At 37.9% G+C, this 18,483-nt stretch overlaps 1 protein-coding gene across 3 annotated transcripts in view; it reads left to right on the top strand.

Moving 5' to 3' along the window:
- Positions 1-18,483, top strand: part of RBKS (ribokinase) — a 69,808-nt gene that overhangs the window by 25,021 nt on the left and 26,304 nt on the right. For all 3 annotated transcript variants that reach the window (XM_055726142.1, XM_055726143.1, XM_055726144.1), the window contains 3 exons: positions 1,930-1,992; positions 8,929-9,093; positions 13,848-13,939. In XM_055726142.1, the coding sequence (XP_055582117.1) occupies positions 1,930-1,992; positions 8,929-9,093; positions 13,848-13,939 (320 nt within the window). The remainder of the gene's footprint in view (positions 1-1,929; positions 1,993-8,928; positions 9,094-13,847; positions 13,940-18,483) is intronic.

Here is an 18,483-nt window from a genome sequence, read left to right as displayed (position 1 = left end):
ACTTAGGCAAGAAACCAAGCAAGGATACCATAAAAACAGTGTCTGTTAGTGTACAGTTCTAAATCTCTCCAAAGTATGCCTACCTTATGAATAAAGTCTTTGATCATGTAAATAAAACTATTATAATGCATAGCACTTAGTGAAAATGTATATTCCACAAGGAACCTTAAAACTCATGTTTTCAGATTTAAATGATTGATCTTGTAATGTTAAACATATATTTTTAAATATCTTTATAGCAGCAAAAGAAAAGTGTAGGAGAAAAATTTCAGAAATTCCATCATAGTGCACTTCACTGATAACTAGATACATCAATTGAAGGGTTGGAACCTTTAGGTCCAAGGTATCAGTTTCTGTGGACTGAGTTAAAATTATGTCAGAAGGGTGTTAGATTGTCACCCCTCTACACTGGTCAGCCCTGGAGGAGGATAGGTTGTACTGCTCGTGGGGCTGGTCCAGGATCCCAGCTTGCATTACAGGATTTGAAGACAAGGGTGATTCAGCGTGCACAGACCTTTTTTGCTTAGGACAGTCTTATTTCAGACCCTGGCTTTTCATTTCAGTTTAATCTTTGTCTAGCCTATTCCTGTTGTTATACATAAGGATACTGGGTAATGGGTGAAAATTCTTGCCATAATGCCAGTTCTGCCAGCTTCCATTTCCTGGATCCTTGTCATATGTCTTTGTTTACGTTGCTCTTCTATTTCCTAACATATCACCTTACCCCTTTTCTTTCGAATTCCAATCTGTTTCATAATTTTCCCCTTATCCCAGTCTTCCTGTTGTCCACAACCTATGAGCTGCCAGTGCTGTTCCGACCATTTAGACCTTTAATGATATGTTACTCTCTGTCCCACATTTGAACTGTGCAGCTTGCAGCTCATGCTGCTTATTTTCTGCAGGAAGAGTACTGAGAGCACAGAAGACACAAGTTCCCTGCTTTCAATTCCAGTGTCTAGAGCGAGCTCATGATGAAGTTATAATTGCAAGGAAAGTTCTGCTGTGACTGTTGTAACTCAGAACTAGATACTGGTACCTCCAGGGCGAGTACCCGCAATACTTTAGCAAAACTGAATGAGCATGATGTTATTTGTTTTTTCAGTCTTGTTCAGATTTGAGCAGATATTTAAATTGGCCACAAAAGGCACATCTTCGGAAAGAAGCCAACTTTTGCCCAACATCAAGTCCATGTTCTAAAATGTTAGAACACCAGAGCCTCTTAAACAAAAGGTCACCACAATTTGTCTCAAAGAAGTAGATTTTTCTCCAATACAGTTCAGGGCGCGGGGGGTGGTGGAAACCAAACTCAGCTTTTCTGGCAGTTTTCTACTACGGTTCTACCTACAAAAACCCACCTGTCATAGAAAGTTTCGGACCACTGGTTAATATTTGACAAATTTGCTGACAGCTGAAAACAGGTTCTTATAGTAGTATATATGGAACAATCTTTATAATAGACAGCACTGCCAGCCTCACTTCTAGTTAATTTATCTGAATAATAATCCAAAGAGGAAACATACAGCCTCACCACTGCCTTCATAGCACGATCTGCAGAATTAAATGCTGTGTTGTTTTAATATTTTCGTTTTCTCCAGTGTTGACTCTGTTGCTTCATTGGATAAAAGAAATACTTCCATGTAGGAGTAGAGTGCCTGAGAAGGCTGCATAAATAACATGCTTTCTCTAAAGCAGAGATGTAGCCAAATTAAAGAATGTTGGACTCGCATTTCTGTTTTGTGGGTGTAAATTAACACTTTTTGTTGTTGTTAGCTTCTCTGGCATTGTTGCACATGAAAGAGTAATTAGCATTTTTAAATTGCTGGAGGTTATGGGTTCATTTTAGATTTAATTCAATTAAACTGCATCACATGCTATTGGTTGAAAGTAATGTATTGAAGTAATGCATGCTGTAACTTTTCCCTTTCTTAGCATTTGTAGGTCAGACTACAGATGCTGCTACTGGAGCTGCTTCAATAATTGTCGACAGTGAAGGTACATATTTCTACTCTGAATTGTCCTTTTTGTTCTGCATCTACAGCCATAAAAGAAACCTTTGCCATGTCACTGTTAATTGTGGAATTATTTTTTCTATATCTTTCATTTTTTTCATGATCTTATTCACACTTCATTGCACTTCCTTTTTTATTACAGGCAACATTGTAGGATGAGGTGCCTAAAAGCAGCAGAATCAGATGCTTAGATTAGCAGTGCAATAGCCATAATTCAATCAGCCAGCTGATCTATCTAGTTTTACAATGACCAGTGCACAGTGTAGCAGAAAGTTAAAGCTCTCCTTTTCCACTACAACTTACGTAGCACTTTTACTATAGAATCATATAATTATGTTGGAAAAGATCTTTAAGATCATTGAGTCCAACTCTTAACCCAGCACTGCCAAGTCCACCACTAAACCGTGTCCCTAAGTGCCACATCTGCATGTCTTTTAAACACCTCCAGGGATGGTGACTCAGCTACTTCCCTGGGCAGCCTGTTCCAATGCTTGAGAATCCTTTCAGTGGAGAAATTTTTTCTAATATCCAATTTAAACCTCCCCTGATGCAACTTGAGGCCATTTCCTCTTGTCCTGTGAGGAAAGAGTTTGCCTCCTCAGCGCATTGAGTCATTATGCTCTGAATCAGGAAAATAAATTGTCCTTAGTATAAGTGGAAATATTTATGTTGATCTTGTAATATTACCACAATTCTTGATCCCAAGTTGCATCTGCAGTGATGACTACACAGTGAAATGGCCTGTTTAGTTTTCCTGTGTTAATTTTCCTTAGCCTATGCCTTTGCTTTCATATTGCAGAAGAAGAAAAAGAGGTTTGGCTTGCTTTCATATTCTTCAAGATTGCTAAATCATCCTCTGAAAACCTTCTGTTTATCTTTTCCTCAAGCAAGTTATTGAGAGCTCTTAGGAGAAACATGTGTGTCTGGATCAAAATTTAGAGCTCAGGACCAATAATGTTTTTGCAAACATAGCAAATTAAGTGTGATTGGTTTAGTTCACTTTTGGCACAGCTAAGAGCCTTCATTTGAACAGTTACCACAGCTTAGCTGACACATCAACTTGACAAGCTCCTATGTAACCTGATGGTAGTACAGGGGCTACAGCTCAAAATGGGAAAGGAAACATGACTATTCACTCCAGGAACAAACCTGGGAAGGGGCTGTGACTAAAAGCAAGTCTACACAGGAACATTCAGGAAAATTAGGCAAATTAGTTGGAGATGTGAGTTTAATTTTCCCTAAGTAAGATTAATCAAAGCCTTGCATGACAGCTCTAATTCAGAAATAAGGTAGCTCTAATGCATTGAATAAACTGGATACCGGCCTCTTACTTCCACCTCCTTCTCTTGGTTTGGATCAGCAGGTAAATTACCACAGCAACTCTGATGAAGTTCTTTCTTAGGCCACATGCAGTCACTACTCTGGCCAGTGTAAATAAGAGAGACAGTAAGAATCTAGTAGCACGCTCCCAGGGCTCACTGTTTTGTACATGTAACCATGTCTTGCACTAGGTGTGCTGTCCAGAAGGGTTGGGTAAGAAGCAGTCTTATTGCTTCCCAGTTCATGTGCATGGCTGGCTAAGATAAACATGGTCTAAACTTGAATGAACAGAGGTTGAACTATTAAAATTATAACACCATGAATTTTTCTGAAGGGTAAGGAACAAACCCATCTTGTAGATCTAAACCTTTTTAAGCACCAGGAAAAGAAAAGGGAAACTGATTCAGTACGATGAGGTTCACAGTGGGCTATCTTATATGTTAGTGTCAATGTGAAGGGTCTCCGATAGTCTTGTGATTCACGTAATGAGATGAATAATGCATAAAGTCATGTAGTTTGTTTCTTTCAGAAATAGAAAAATCTTAAATTAAGTTACTGCTGGCCTCAGATTTCATTTAAAATCTAGTAGAAGAGCAAACCTGGTCAGAACTATGCTATAAAGCAAACAGATGCACAGAATTGGTAATGGTTCGGGTTGTTACTTCTTTCTAAAACCATCTGGTGCCTGAATTGAGTAAATTGCAATAAAATAGCAGTACTTATGTGCTTTGCTGTTGCAAGAGACACTTTTTTTTTTCCTGTAGAAACCTGGCTGATTTGACCTAAACAGGTTTTACAGCACTTTTTGAAAGGCTTGTCTGCACATGCATGTTTTACCACAGTAGTTGTGCTGGCATAGCTGAAACACCACAGCATTCAATGCACTGATGTAAAGTAGTTTCTGCTAGTTCAAATTATACCTAAAAGGGAAGCATTTGAAACTGGGGGTGGTGATGGTGTATTGTGTTAAGACAATGAGGGACAAGTAAAAAACATAGGTATCGTCTCTCTAAATCGCCAAGTTTTACTTGCTGTATTGTCACATAGGTAACCTGCACTTTGTCTTGCCAAATGCAACTACCAGTACCTGGGGAAAATATCAACTGAGTAAAATCACAGGCAGAAGCAGGAGAGATACTCAAGTAGAAGGAGCAGACTATGATGGATGAGTGAAAGCAGAGAAAAAGAAAGCTGTAGAAAGCAAAGTCAGAGGAGGCTCTGAAGTAAACTTTCCCTGATGTTACCTGTGTCTGTCTAGCTGGCACTGCTGAATTTCTGGGAAGATTTTTACTGGTTACTGAATTGCACAGCTATAACTCACCCATCATTATAATTGGCAAAGCACCAAAAATTTGAAAATTATTAGGCACATTTGACATTCTTAAAGTTGCATTATATTCTGAGACAATACAGTATAGTTTCAATAAAAGATAGAGAGGTTAAATCCCTGCTTTAATGCAAAATGGTGGAGCGATGTTCAACAAGTTTATAGTGCTGCATTGGAAAACATGCAGCCCAGATTTGTTGCAAAGGTTCCTTCTGAGCTGGTCTCAGAAGCCCGTGCTGAAATTTTTCTGGAACTTCCGAGTTCCTTTTAGTTGTTCTCTTTTATACAACCGCCTCTTTGTATAGGCTTTGACTAAACACAAGCTTCAGTTTACCAGAACTCTGTACGCTTTGAATCTGTACTTCCTCTCGTAAGGAGAAATGCTGGTACATCCAGCTGCTTTTCTTAACATGTTTTCTTTGAGGTGCACCGCACCACTTTGAACCCAGTTTTTGTTTCTCCTTTCAGCCTGCCTTCTTTCCCCTAGCTCTGTCACTTAGCACACCTGCTAACATCGTGCAATTGAATGGTAAGAATTCCATAAAGTCATGATGTGTATTGCACTTTTGCATACAGATATGGGGGGGGGGGGGGGGGGGGGGGGGGGAGGGAAATCCATAAGGATTATTTTTTACATGATTACCTGTGATTTTTATTGCAGTTTTGTCCATATCTGGTAGTGGTTGTTGATGGTGCCATTAAGCTGGCCTCGCTGGACCAGTAGTTTGAACCAGTGTGACAATTTCCATGTTCATTGCAAAAATGCAGTGGAGGGACAACAGAGGTTGGCAGGTCATGATTAAAGTGCTCTTAGTTATTGGAAGTTAAGACAAAGCTTACCTACACAGAACACTGCTGGATAACCCTCACTTAAGATAAGCATTGTGCTGACTTTATGATAATTATTAATCATTCATGAACAGTGAATAGGTGTTATTTTGTAAGTAAGTGTACTTTCAATACCAAAGTGCTACTAGTATTAAAAAAACGTTCAAAATATATGTTTAGATAAGGCTAAATAAACAAGGCAAACTGAGAATACATGTGCCAGCTTGTTTGAATTACACTTTACAAAGAGAAAATCTGTGTTTTGAACCTTCAGGGTTATGAGGAAAAGTCACCTGGATTTTTATAGAATTTCTGTGTATTGGCTTTCATCACGAACTTGAATGGTTTTTGTACAAGATTATGCTTCTACCAGGCGATTGCATAGAAATTAGGATACCATGACACACCCAAAACTTGCCCTCATATTCATGAGCTGTGTGATTTGGCAGCAAATGTTTTTCTTATATCGTTCTTTTCTAGTCACAAATATCTTTTTTTCCCTATGAATTATTTGCAGAAGCTCTGCAGCTATTGGTATAATTGCATTGTTTTGAGATTTTGGTGAGTTCTAAGCACTACTGATGCTTTTAGGTTCATCATCCCATTTTAAAAAGTGATCATTATTGCACTGTGGTGTTTACTGGTTTGCCTTTGAGTTTTCCACTGACACTTCTCATCTGGTGGCATGTATAAAATGGCACTTGTAAAAAAAAATCTAGCTTGAGTTGCACATCTTTCTAAGAAGTGACAGCAGCAGGTTTAGAAGTCCGAGGACAGTATTTATATATGCAACATTCACACTGTTTTTAAGTATTGATTGGATCCAATCCCCATCTGGTGTAAACTTGCACAAGTTTATCAGCTTCATTTTGCTGTTCTAGTTTATAGCAACTCTGAATGTGGCCCTTAATATTCTAGCTGATGTCTGCAAAACTTAAAATTTGATGCTCCCATCAAAACTGAGAATTTTTAACCTAAGTGAAGTTATGTTAGAACTATTGGTAATGCAGTAAGTGTATTTTTCTCATTCTCAGTGTGGGTAGCATTTTACCTTACTTGAGCTGTTTCAAAGTTATGTGAATGACTTAAGGCTTCACCTAGAGTTAACAGAGATACATAGGCATTTCTAGACTAGTTTATCTCCCCCTCAAACAGGTATCTAAGATATGTAAGATTAAAAAAACTCTCAAAATACTCATGTCTCCTCCTTGTTGAAGGAACCTAGAAAAGTCTTTTTTAGAAATGAGTTTTCTTCAAATTTTCTAGAACGTAGGATTTTTTAAAAAACTTTTAAAAATTAGTCAGTGTTGGACAAGATGAATCCCACCCCTCTTTGCCATCTGTCTTTAACTCTGTTGTCCCTGGTGCTTATTTCCCATCTGATTTCCCTGGCAAGAAATAATTGCTTTCAACAAAGTGGTTGCTGTTTATACAAAATGCTGGTGTTGATTGGGAGTGCATGGGTCTGGGTTCTGCTTTCATGCGTGCTGGTGTGAGTTTGTGGTGACTGCTGTCATTCCGTTAGTGAGGTTTAGATGGCTTTCTCTCTCCAGCTTGGGTTAAGCCCATCCAGACTGTACACCACAGTAGGTACTGCGTTTCCCTGGCAGGTGTGAAAGCAGACTTTAAGTCTCTGACCTTTTGTAGTTACAAAGAAAAGCTCCTGACTGTGATCCAGTGCAGCATGGTCTACCTTGAATTTGCACATATGGATTTAAGCAAACAGTCTTCCTTATCGCCTTGGGCCATTAGCTCTGAAGTCTAATAATAATATACATGTCAGTACAGCTAAATAGTTTAGCAAGATAACGCAACAAGACATGTGGATAGAGCCTGAGATTCTAGGTAGCACAGAGTCCAGGCAGAAGTGAAATAAATTTTTTGTTCCACTGATTCCCTGCCTTTTACTGTTTGCACTGCTGCACCCCATAAGCTTTCAAAATATACACCTGGCAAAATACGTGCAATTTGCCTTTGAGTGTTTCCTCAGCAGGACTCAGATATCTTTGATAGCATTTACTTGTTGCAGAAGGTTTTTTCTCTCTTTTTTTATTTTTATTTTTTTTAATCCGAGATGCCCCTCATTGTCTGTTGAAAAGCAGGGCGTTGGCTTTAAATGCTGAGGTTTTGCTTTTCATATGCAGCTGTTCTGTACCAAACCATTGACAACGGAATTGCTTTGGAAAGCTTGTGCCCCTCCCTCTGAGATCACTATATTATTCTTTCCATTGTCCTGCTTTCTTTTCAGAACATATTTAGGGAGACAAGCTTTGCACGTTTCTTATTCAAAGGACTTTGAAGTCGCATTCAACAAAAATAATGTATTTAAAAACATAAATATTTATTTACAGAGTAATTCAGTTCATTACAGAATTGGTAGCCTTTAATGATTGGCAGTCCTTAAAGGAATCTTCAGCGGGGGCGGGCTGAGCCTGTAAATCAAGGAACAACTGACTTATTGAATTTAATACCTGAGTGATTAATAATAAATTTTAATTTGAAGGCACCCATGCCTGAAGGTCTCGAGGTGTTGTAGCATAGATGAAAAAAGAAAGAAGGAAAGAAAAAAACTACAGTAAAAGAAAGTAACTTATATGTCTGAATTAAAACAAAAGAATACTTGGAACCTACGTAAATGAACCTTCTCACCTGTAAAACAAACTGTGAGAATGAAAAGGATCTTAGATGTGAGATACTTTGAGATACTGCTGTGCTTCCACACATACAGCTTTGCTTAGACCATTCTACTGGCCAGCTTTAAGGGAAGACGAGCATGTCACCCACCTTCTTCACTTACTTCTGGTAGAGCTTTCCTTTGACACAGGCATTACCTTTATGGGTTTTGGTGACAAGCTGATTCTGTTTTTCACGATGGTTAGGGACCCTAACGTGAAGTGTAGCAGGGAAATAGAGCAAGCCTGCTTCTGTGAAATCTAAAGAATATGCATAGTTTTCATGGCTGTGTGAAATATTCTCTGTTCCCAGCTGATGGGAAAATTAAAATTATTATGGCATTTTTGGCATATGAACACAGTAATCACATTGATGCTTTTCTCTTCCAAGTGCCACCAGAATATTTTAGGAAAATGCAAATATTACCCTTAGCCTATATCCCCCATCTCCACTGTGACTACTATAATGCTTCTCTAAAGCTCACAGAAACCACCAAAATAAGGCTGGGGAAAGCCCATACATGACTTTTCCCAAATAAATATATAATGCATTTGTTGTGCAGTGTAGCATTCATTAGTCCATCCATCTTTTTGATTATCATCTGAAATCTGTGGGTATTTGAAAATGTCAGCAATGCATACATTTTTAGTGGGGTTTTTTTTGGAAATCAAATTGAAATGCTCATCTGAAATGTATTGTAGAAAAGCAAGGAATTGTTTTACATACTTTATTGCAAAAGTTAATGTAAAAAACACAATATGTTCTCTTTAGGACAGAATGTCATTGCCATAGTCCCAGGAGCCAACCTGCTTTTAAATTTTGAAGACCTGAAAAGAGCTTCGGATGTCATCCAGAAAGCCAGAGTGGTTGTTTGCCAGCTAGAAATAACCCCTGCTGTTTCTCTTGAAGCTCTGAAAATGGCACATGCCAGTGGAGGTAATTTAACATAAGCCATTCTGTTTCTGTCATTTCTGTTGCATGAAAAATATTCTTTATCATGCTTTCTAAATAAAGATCCTGTGGTCTATTCTGGTGTCTGTCATACTAGTTTTATTTAGAAATGAAACAATAGCCAATAAATTCATGCTACGCTAATGAAAACTGGATTCAGTTTTAAAATTTTGCAGTGTTTACCTTGAATGGCAAATCAACCCATACCCTTATAATCTCCCCGTATATGTCTGGTGCTGCCTTTTGTCCTATTTTCATGCTGTGACTAAATACAGTATAATGCTGTTAGGTCAGGAGCTATGGGCCTGACTCTGGTATTATTTTTGAGCAGAACAAGCATAATGAATGCAAGTCAGTGAAGTTCCACACACAATAAAGTGAATGAAATGACCTCAAAAACAGACTTATGCCCTTATTCTCCCAGCATAGCAGTAGGTATGGCTGTGGTTTTCTATGTAGAAGTTAACATCCTTAAAGTAAAAGAAAATGCTTTGTCTTCTTAACTAAAACTCTTTGAGTGTGACTTGGCATGCTGCCATTGAATAGACAGTCATGGTCTGTGAAATTATTCGTAAATTGTTACTGTGCTGTACTTTTAAATGTAGCCCATTGTTCCTTCGGTGTAGCGTATACATAGATAAAAGCTGACATTTTGCTTGAACAGGATGGGGTTTCACTACTGACATGATGGTTTTTGTTGTTTAAGCGCCTGTAATGCTTTCAGTTACTCAAGCACAGTTACCACAGTATTTGAACACTAACTAAATAATTATGCAAGTGAGGCATCTATATGAGATTAAAAATATGTTGTTCACACCACCTATCCAGAAGATAAGACTGTGAGGGAATAGCTCGTAGTATGGCCAATCATGCAACAGTTCAGGGATGGAACTGGGATCAGAACTAACTGGTTCCTTGCGGCCGGGCCCAGGCTTGCTCCAGTAGATCATAACACGCTGGGTTTGTTGATTCTTCAGTCATCCTTCTGCACCGAGATCTGCTGTGCAACTGTTGTGATCACTAGTCTTCACACACTAGTGAAGATGTCAGATGTAGCAGCACTTAATCCATCACGTTCGTGCATTTTGAGCTGATTTAAGCAGTTGTGTTAGACGTGAGGCTGGGAAAGAGTGGCTTTTAAATTGTGGTGGTTATAGCAATAAACTCTAGAAAGAGAACTGCACACGGGGAAAAATTATTGTTACTTCTGTTTCAAATGCCAAAAGTGGGTTCATGCAAACCTAGTAAAAACTAAAAACTTTAGAAAACAGTAGCACCTGGAACGCTTAAAATGTGTGTATGTGTGTATGTGCAACAGAGTTTACTGTATTTTTTGTTATGTTTTGCAAAAACAGATAAAAGCATTCTTAACCTAGTGGTTAATGGACTATAGTTGAGTCATGAGTCAATATCCATGACTTATTTTGTCTGCTTCTAACTCCATGCATAGTTTTGTTAAGAGGTGTCACACTTTTGTCACCCTCATATGACAAGATGCCAGCCTGTGACAGAAGAAAAAGACAGGATATTTTAAAGGCAATTAAAAACAAAATCCAAACCTGATGCGTGGAACAGACATGCAAGCATTTAGCAACTGTAGACAGCACTATGTATCAAGGAAAAATAGTAGGTAACTGTGGGCCAGCTGTAGTTCTGTGCTGTCAGTCTGCTATCATTGGGCTGCTCCCGTATCAGGAAAGCTTTGGTTGCTTCTGCTTTAAAGCAGCAGGCTACACATGTTCAAATGTCATGTGCATTCAAATCTAAGTAAACAGCTGAGTTTGTAGCACTGTAAAAATCTATCCTTAGCCAACTGTAAATTGGTAATGCGATTTCCTTTCTTTTAGCCTGCAATACCCTCATGTATAATGCAGTAGTGCATGTTAGGATGTGCACTAGACTATTTTTGTTTAAAACAGATGCATATCCAGATGCCTCAAACCTCTGTTTCAAGGGGGTTTTTGCTTGTTTTTCTTCATTCTTAAAGAAATAAATGATAAGGCGGCAAAAGAATGTGGACATACAGGCAAGAACCCTTTGCTTCTGTTCAGTGAACACCACCTGGATCTGTAAGCTGGAAAGGGACTTATTATATTCTGACATTCTGTCATTGTGGCACTGATTATTAAAGATCTTGTGACAGTCTTGGAGAGAAGGAAGGAGGGAGGGAGAGAAGGGAGGGAGGTTTGTAAATAATTACATGAAGTGGGTATAAATTGTAGTGGAAATCTGACTGGGAAATTCTAGGGGTTTTAGTGGCCATGTGTGGTAAAGCTGCTGCTGCTTCCAAGAGGGGGACCACTTCACTGATGGGCAAAATGTTATTGTGTATCAAAGTCTGTAAAGCAGTTTTAGGGCTTCTGTAATGACAAACCCTGTAAAAGATGGCTGATAATGTCCAACCTGTTAATATTGTAGTGAAGAATGGGCTGGGAGCTGCCTCAGTTATTAAGATTCCATGTCGCTTGCAAGTAAAGGATCTATTTTTCAGGTGCTTCAACTTTTTAATCTTGGGCTGCAATTTTTCATATCAGCTGTTTGTCTGTGGATAAACTCTTTGTAATTTCTGCCAAAGCGCAGTGGCTGCAGAAATCAGTCAAAGGAAAATATCCCCCACCCTACCCCCTTTTAAATATGAATACTGGCTACCTTAAAATCTGCTTAAGACTTGGTAGCAAGGGAGCTTTCTTTTAAAAATAAGCCTTTACAACATTATGGACATCTACCTGATGTTTACTGTATTATCTGCCTTTGGAAAATAACTGCCTTTCACATGGACTTGAGGAAATCATTAGAGCTTCACAGCTAGCTTCCCTGGGAGTCTGTCCACACAGGCTGTTGTCCATTTGGGCAGCATGACTTTCAGTGTAATTCCTGAATCTGGTTTTAGGCAACTTCTTTTATACTGTTACAGATCTCTTGTAGGCCCAGAAGTGCAGAGCAGGAGCTTGCTGGATGCAAATACAAAGAGGCAAAGCTGGATGGGAATGGTGGGGATGGAGAGCAGGTTTCAGACAAGGGAAGTTTAGGAGGGATTTGCTTGATTTTTGGGGGTGGTAGAGGAGGAAGGAAGAGAGAAACTGAAAGGAGAACAAAACTGGAGAAGAGAACAGGATTTGTTGAATAGAGAGACTGGAATACGGAGGTAGAGTCGGGGAGTAGGCTGTGGGTACTGGAGGTGGGAAAAAGAAAGCGTTGAGAGGGGGTGTAAAGAGGTATGATGTGATCACCCCCTCCCGCTCAGCAGATACTAAATATGGGAGCAAACTAATAGTAATGTATTACACCTTGTTCACAATGACTCTGTATTACTTAAAACCCAAGTTGGAACACTTCCAGTGCTGCTCCAGACCCACGTGTATTTTGGTATGATACCACATGACAGAGTTTGTTTTCCAATATGTGCTGTTTGTTTGTTTTACCTAAGAAGGTATACCTTAAAGATTTGTGTTTAAATAAACTTTATTAGGGTTGCAGTTCAGAAAATAGGAAATGCAAGAGTTAAGGTTGCCTGTGAAACTTTAATTTGTCTCCTTTCTGCATATGTATTATGTTGTAGTCTTTAATTATGTGATCACATGCTGTTTTTCAGTGGTATGCGATCGTATAATTAAAGAGTTGATTATAAAACATACTGTATTGTAATAATATGAGGGAGTCAAATTAAGATTTCATTGGAAATCCTAATCCTGGCATTTTCAGACTTCTGGGTAAATGTCTTTGTTGCTTTAATACTCTTTTTTATGAGGCAGGTAGAGAGGCATGATAAAGTTCTACACTCAAAGACTAAAACTTTCAGAGTGTTAACCAAAAAGGTCATCTTCTCAGGTTCTCGCTACCCAGATTTCAGAAGTCTCTATGCATCTTCCTCTTTTAGGGAATTAGCTGGGATTCATTCAGAAGTGTTCAGGGTGTCTGAATATTAGGTGCTGTAGCTTAGATTCTAAGTAAGTATTTAAAGCCAAAAATTTAGGCATTCAAGTTGGAAGATTTGATCACTTACTACAAGGAATATTTCTAAAGTAAGAGAGTGTCCTTTATATAAAAATGATGGCCTTGTGGTTAAGACACAGGAGTATTAATCATAAAATTGGCAAAGTGAGAAACTAAGTCTGCAGACTTCCTGTGCTAACAGTGAGTAAGTCACTGTCCTCATGACAAACCTTTTCTGCTGTTACACGGGGCCTTAGGCTACAGTTTAAAGTTAGGTTAACTAACATATTCTACCACGTGTTAAGCTTAGGTCTAGCTCTGCCAGATAGCATATTAAAAATATACAGTGCCTTGTCTACACAACAGTTTTATAATGTGGCAGTTTGAACAAGTTAGGTAACACATTCAGAAGCACGTTTAACTCTTTGTCTGGACTTGCCCTTCATTACTCCATACCCCTGTTTCTTCATGTGCAGAACGCAGATAACAACACTGAAAACAAATTGCATTACTCTCTAAGGCTTTTTCCCTTGTTTTAAATAATTTAATAATTTCTTGGTTATTTTTTCTGTTGCTCTTCTGTCATGTTCCCATCATGACAGGTGCCTGCACATGAATTAGAAAGGACCTTTAATAAACAAAACTCTAGTAGTTCTATAAAACAAGGACACAGAAACTGAGAGCCACTTGTGTGTTAATAAGAAAATTGGGAGCTGTGAATTAACCACAATGGTGTTTCAGATGATGGTTTATAAATCTAAAACACCAGAGATTTAGACTTTATTTTTCTTCTTCTTTTGTTTCAGTAAAGACTTTATTTAATCCAGCTCCAGCCCTTGCTGACCTAGATCCGCAATTTTATACTCATTCTGATATCTTCTGCTGCAATGAAACTGAGGTAATGGTCTTATGTCATGTTAAAGAAGGAGTCTTAAACAGTAACATTTCAGAGGGTTTCTCTTCTCAGAAATTCAGCATAGGGAATGGGGAAACTGAGGCATGCTTCTCTTACACAGGACTTTTGGAGGTGACAAGTTTGATCCCTGACCTAATGAGCAAAGAGGAGTATTCTAAAACACCTTTAGATTGCACTCAAAATTAAATTAATTGTTTGTAGTGAGAAAGTTGTGTCCAGCCATCCTTACGAGTAAATGAGTAAAATAAATCCATAAAAGGATACTTTCAAAATGTTATCACTCAGTGGTAAATACTGAAATAGATCCTTGTCCCTGTTCTGCAGTCCCTTGATATGATTAGCAGGAATGCGCTAGCCATAGTGTTCTGACAGTTTTAAATTCGCTTGCCAGGAGGTGATGCACACATGCTGCACTTGATGGCAAATAGTAGCTTCATATGCCTCTTCCTGTCAGATCTGTTTTCAGTGAATCTGTTTCTTTGGCCTTTCAACTGTATGTTTTCCTTTTTTTTCCCCCCCCTTTCCCCTCCTTTCCCTCTCCTTTCTAATTCAAGTGCGTTGTTTCTCCCAAAGGAAATTATTTTTGTCACAAGAGACAAATTAAGCGTATCTCATAAGGCCTTCATTTAAATTTCCTATTTATTAGCATTATGCATGTTGTGCTCCTTTCCCTCACCCTCTCTTTATATAAACAGGAATGTGGGAGAAGTAACCTAGTGGATAGAAGCCGTGCCTTGATCATAGTTAAAGTTATCTCCAACAGACATGGTTTCTGCAATGAAAATGATACCTTTGGATGAAGAGGTGGGGCAAAAGCTAAGAGAAAAGCATGTCCCTGCTTTTTTTTGTCTGATGACAATGTCAGTTAGAGTAAGTTCTTCAAGACACAATTGCCCTTTTTTGAAGTTTCTGTTAAAAGCCATCACAAACCGTATCAGAAGTTCTTAGTTCACAAGACTTCTGGCTTTTAAGGGATGGTCAAAGTAATCCAAATGGACATCTGAATTTTATTCTGGGATGTTTCACTATGAGTCTGCCAAGTTCAGATACTCCAGAGCATTCAGGAATTAGCAAAATAGCCAGGTGGGAGGTGCCGCGGCTGCTCAGGCCTCCAGAAGGCAAAGTTTCCAGTGTAGCTGGCGGTGATAACATTTGTGGCTCAGACACTGTCCAGCAGATATCAGAACTCTATTATTTGTGATGAAGAGAATGCTAAGGCAAAGTATTTATTCTTGTTCAGGGGATGTGCACAAAACCTATATGGTGTTTTCTTCACGCTTTCAGAAAGCACTTGTGCCGGGACTGTGCCCCTGGACTGGCTGAACAGTGCAACAGCACAATTTTGGGCTGAGAACACCCATATTCTCCCACCAATTTAGTAAATGTCATTTGTTGTTTGCTTTTTTCATAATGTCACTAGTTACTTCCCCCCCCCTGCAAAAACTTATCCCCCATATGTTAAAAACAAAACTTTGTTTTTCATTACTTGTCTGTTCCTGACTTTTCTCTCATTGCTCTTTGCAACACACATGTTAAAGTTTTCCCTTTGTTATACTTTATTGCTAGAGGACAGTCTTGAAAGGGACATTCTTTGAGAAGCTTGGCTTGCTGGAGCCAGGATGTATTATTATTACCACCACATGGAGAAAAGAAAATTACTTCTATTTGGAGAACAAGAAATAAAGGTGTATAATTATAATAGATCCCTGCTCACTCATCTACCTTTCCACAGAGCTGGGGGTACAGTTTGCATTCTTTTCTGGTATTTTCTTTTAAAAAGTGATTACCATTTGAAGATAGCTGGGATCACTGCATGCAATCAGGCACACGAATACGCTCTCTACTGTTGAGGAAGCTTCTCTCTTCTGAATTAATGGAAATGGTAGACCTATGGAAGAACCCTGCCAGCCACATCATGGGAGCACAGATCCAAGTGTGGGACTCTTACAAGTGTATTCTGACAAGAATAGCACATAAGTACCTTTGCTTTTAACAATAACCTTTTCATACTTTGCAATGAAATCAATTACGTTAGCACGACTGTAATAATCAATTAAGTTTGATTTCATCCTCCCTGTGTGTCTGATTTATTATTGAATTGACTTTAAGGGATTACTGTTGCCATTGTTCCTTTCTTTTTGCTGAGAAAAAGAGGAAGAATGCAACATTTGTTTTTCTTATGTCACAAGTTTGAAAGTTGTTTTTTTAGTAATTGTTATATATTCATATGCCATCTGTTTTCTGTTTTCTTTCAATGACTTTCTTTAATTTCAGATCCCTGTAATGTATGCACTTGAGAAGTTTGGTATAGAGATAAATGTTTACATACCCAAATAAAGGTTACCAGTCACATCTCTTTATGGCACTTAAAAGCAATAAGTTAATTCTACAAATCTTAAAGATAATTCTGATTTTTTTAAACTTCGTTCATTCAGCCAACTACATCTGCATTTCTTTCATCTTCTTAAATCAGGAAGTACCTAAGACTTGATGATCCAGAATATATACTGGGAAAAGATCATTTTATGCTTTTTTTTTAATATTTTATTTCCTGCAGTATCTACTAGCAGTCAGTCAGAAAAAAGCAATTGGATAAGATGGACCTTTACTCTGATCCACTGTGGCCACTTTTATTTTATGGGTCATTATTATTATTATTCTCTATGGCCAAAGTTATTGAATGTGCTGCTTAAAACTGCCTTCCTGAGATGTTCTGTTCCATCTCCATTGCCTGTACTCCTTGGTATTTCTACGTCTCAAATAACTTCCTTCTAGCCAAAATCCTATTTACATTCCAGACTTACCCCTTTTGGGATCTTTTATTTTTCATTTGGGATGTTTAGGTACTACTAGAAAGGAGAAAAAAAAAAAGTATTTCTGCTTTATCTTTCCTAAGTCTTTTAGATAGTTAATAAATTGTCTTGGGTTTAAAGATGAACTATGTAGAGCTATCCAGTTGAACTTCTTCTAAAACATTCTTCTTAACACAGACGTATATGCTAAGACAAGATTAAATCTACACTGATTATTTGTTTTATTTTTTTTTATTGCTTGGTTTGGCTTTCTTAGTGATTCAAATTTACAAGTATTTATCACACAGTTTTACCAAAATGTCTTTATCATTCTTGTTCACCAAGAAATACCTTTAAATGATAAAATCCTATGGTTTTTGAGGATTATGTGAATGATAAGTTTGTGACAGAAGATTATGTTAGCTGTAGAACAGAATACCAGCCATTTAGCTTAAGACATCAGATACACTATGTGAAGTGTTTGTATTGTTAAAAGATGAGGAAAAGAGGGTAGTTCCTGTGGTTAGTTGAATTATTACTGAGTCAGAAGTTTCTGTTATTTACTGCCATGACAGTCAGGAGTTTTGATCTGCAGTGTCTTTGTCACAGAATAAAAGTTTTAAAATGTCAGCTATAGTTTCAGACAGCCATGAGATGTCGGGTCCCAAACATGCAAGTATCAAATAGAACATCACACTTTATATCCATTCTTCATTACATGCTTTAGGATTTAATGAAATCACATGCAGTATCTGGTATAACAGCACAGCTTGTTCTTATGGATTTATGTGCTAGAGAGAAGCAAACAAAATTATACTATCAGTGAATTATCTACCAGTAGTTTGTCTAGAAGGCTCTTCACAAGCTGTTCTTTTCACATTTGCTTGTTGCAATAATATTTTTTTTAATGTCTGGCATTACTTTCTTTTTATGTGGTTCATGAACAAAAAAACTCAGAACAAATCTTGCAAGGTTATCAGTTCTTTCTTTGCTTAGCCTGTAGTTCAGTTTTATCTTTTCCCAGAAAGATCAAACTTGTTGAGACTAGTTTGTTAATTCCCAGATGTAGCACAGCCTAATCCCTGAGGTTTCTGCAGGAATGTGCTAGTTCTCCATTCCCTTAATTCTTCTAACGAAAAATAAATGTATCCAATGTCATCTTAGTGAAAACCAATCGTTGTTCTTTTCAGTTGTCTATAAATGTTGAAAAAGAGACAACCTTATACAAGATGAGCTTTGGAATACTTACCATTTTTTTCCCCATGTATTTATGTGATTTCTTGCTACAGTATGGCTCTAGGCACAACCACAATGTCAATACAGTTCATGTGTTGTTTTTCTTATTTAGTGTGTGCATGCAATTACATAGCCCTGCAGGTTAGGAACCAAAATATATTGCACATCAGCAATTTCAATTTGATCCTAAATGTTTTGAAGAACAGCTGCTTCTCCGTTCAAAGAATGCTGAGGAGCCCTTCAGGAGAAGGAAAACTCCTAAATGGTTACAGCAAATGATTTAGTTTGTCAAGCTGTTTTTAATGCAAAATCGGGAACTGCTTTCTCTATAATGTAAAATGGGTATCAGACTTTTAAATAAGAAAGGCCTAACAAAGATTTAATTACCTGCTGACAGAATACTTCGGGGCTTCAATGGTAGAAAGCAGTACAACTAAATATAAGTTATTGTTAATTATGTTAAATAAAGCTGCAAGACATATAAAAATAATATGCCAA

Source organism: Falco cherrug, chromosome 13 (genome assembly GCF_023634085.1).
Source record: "Falco cherrug isolate bFalChe1 chromosome 13, bFalChe1.pri, whole genome shotgun sequence".
Taxonomy (NCBI): Eukaryota; Metazoa; Chordata; class Aves; order Falconiformes; family Falconidae; genus Falco; species Falco cherrug.
This window is presented reverse-complemented; position numbering and strand designations above follow the sequence as displayed.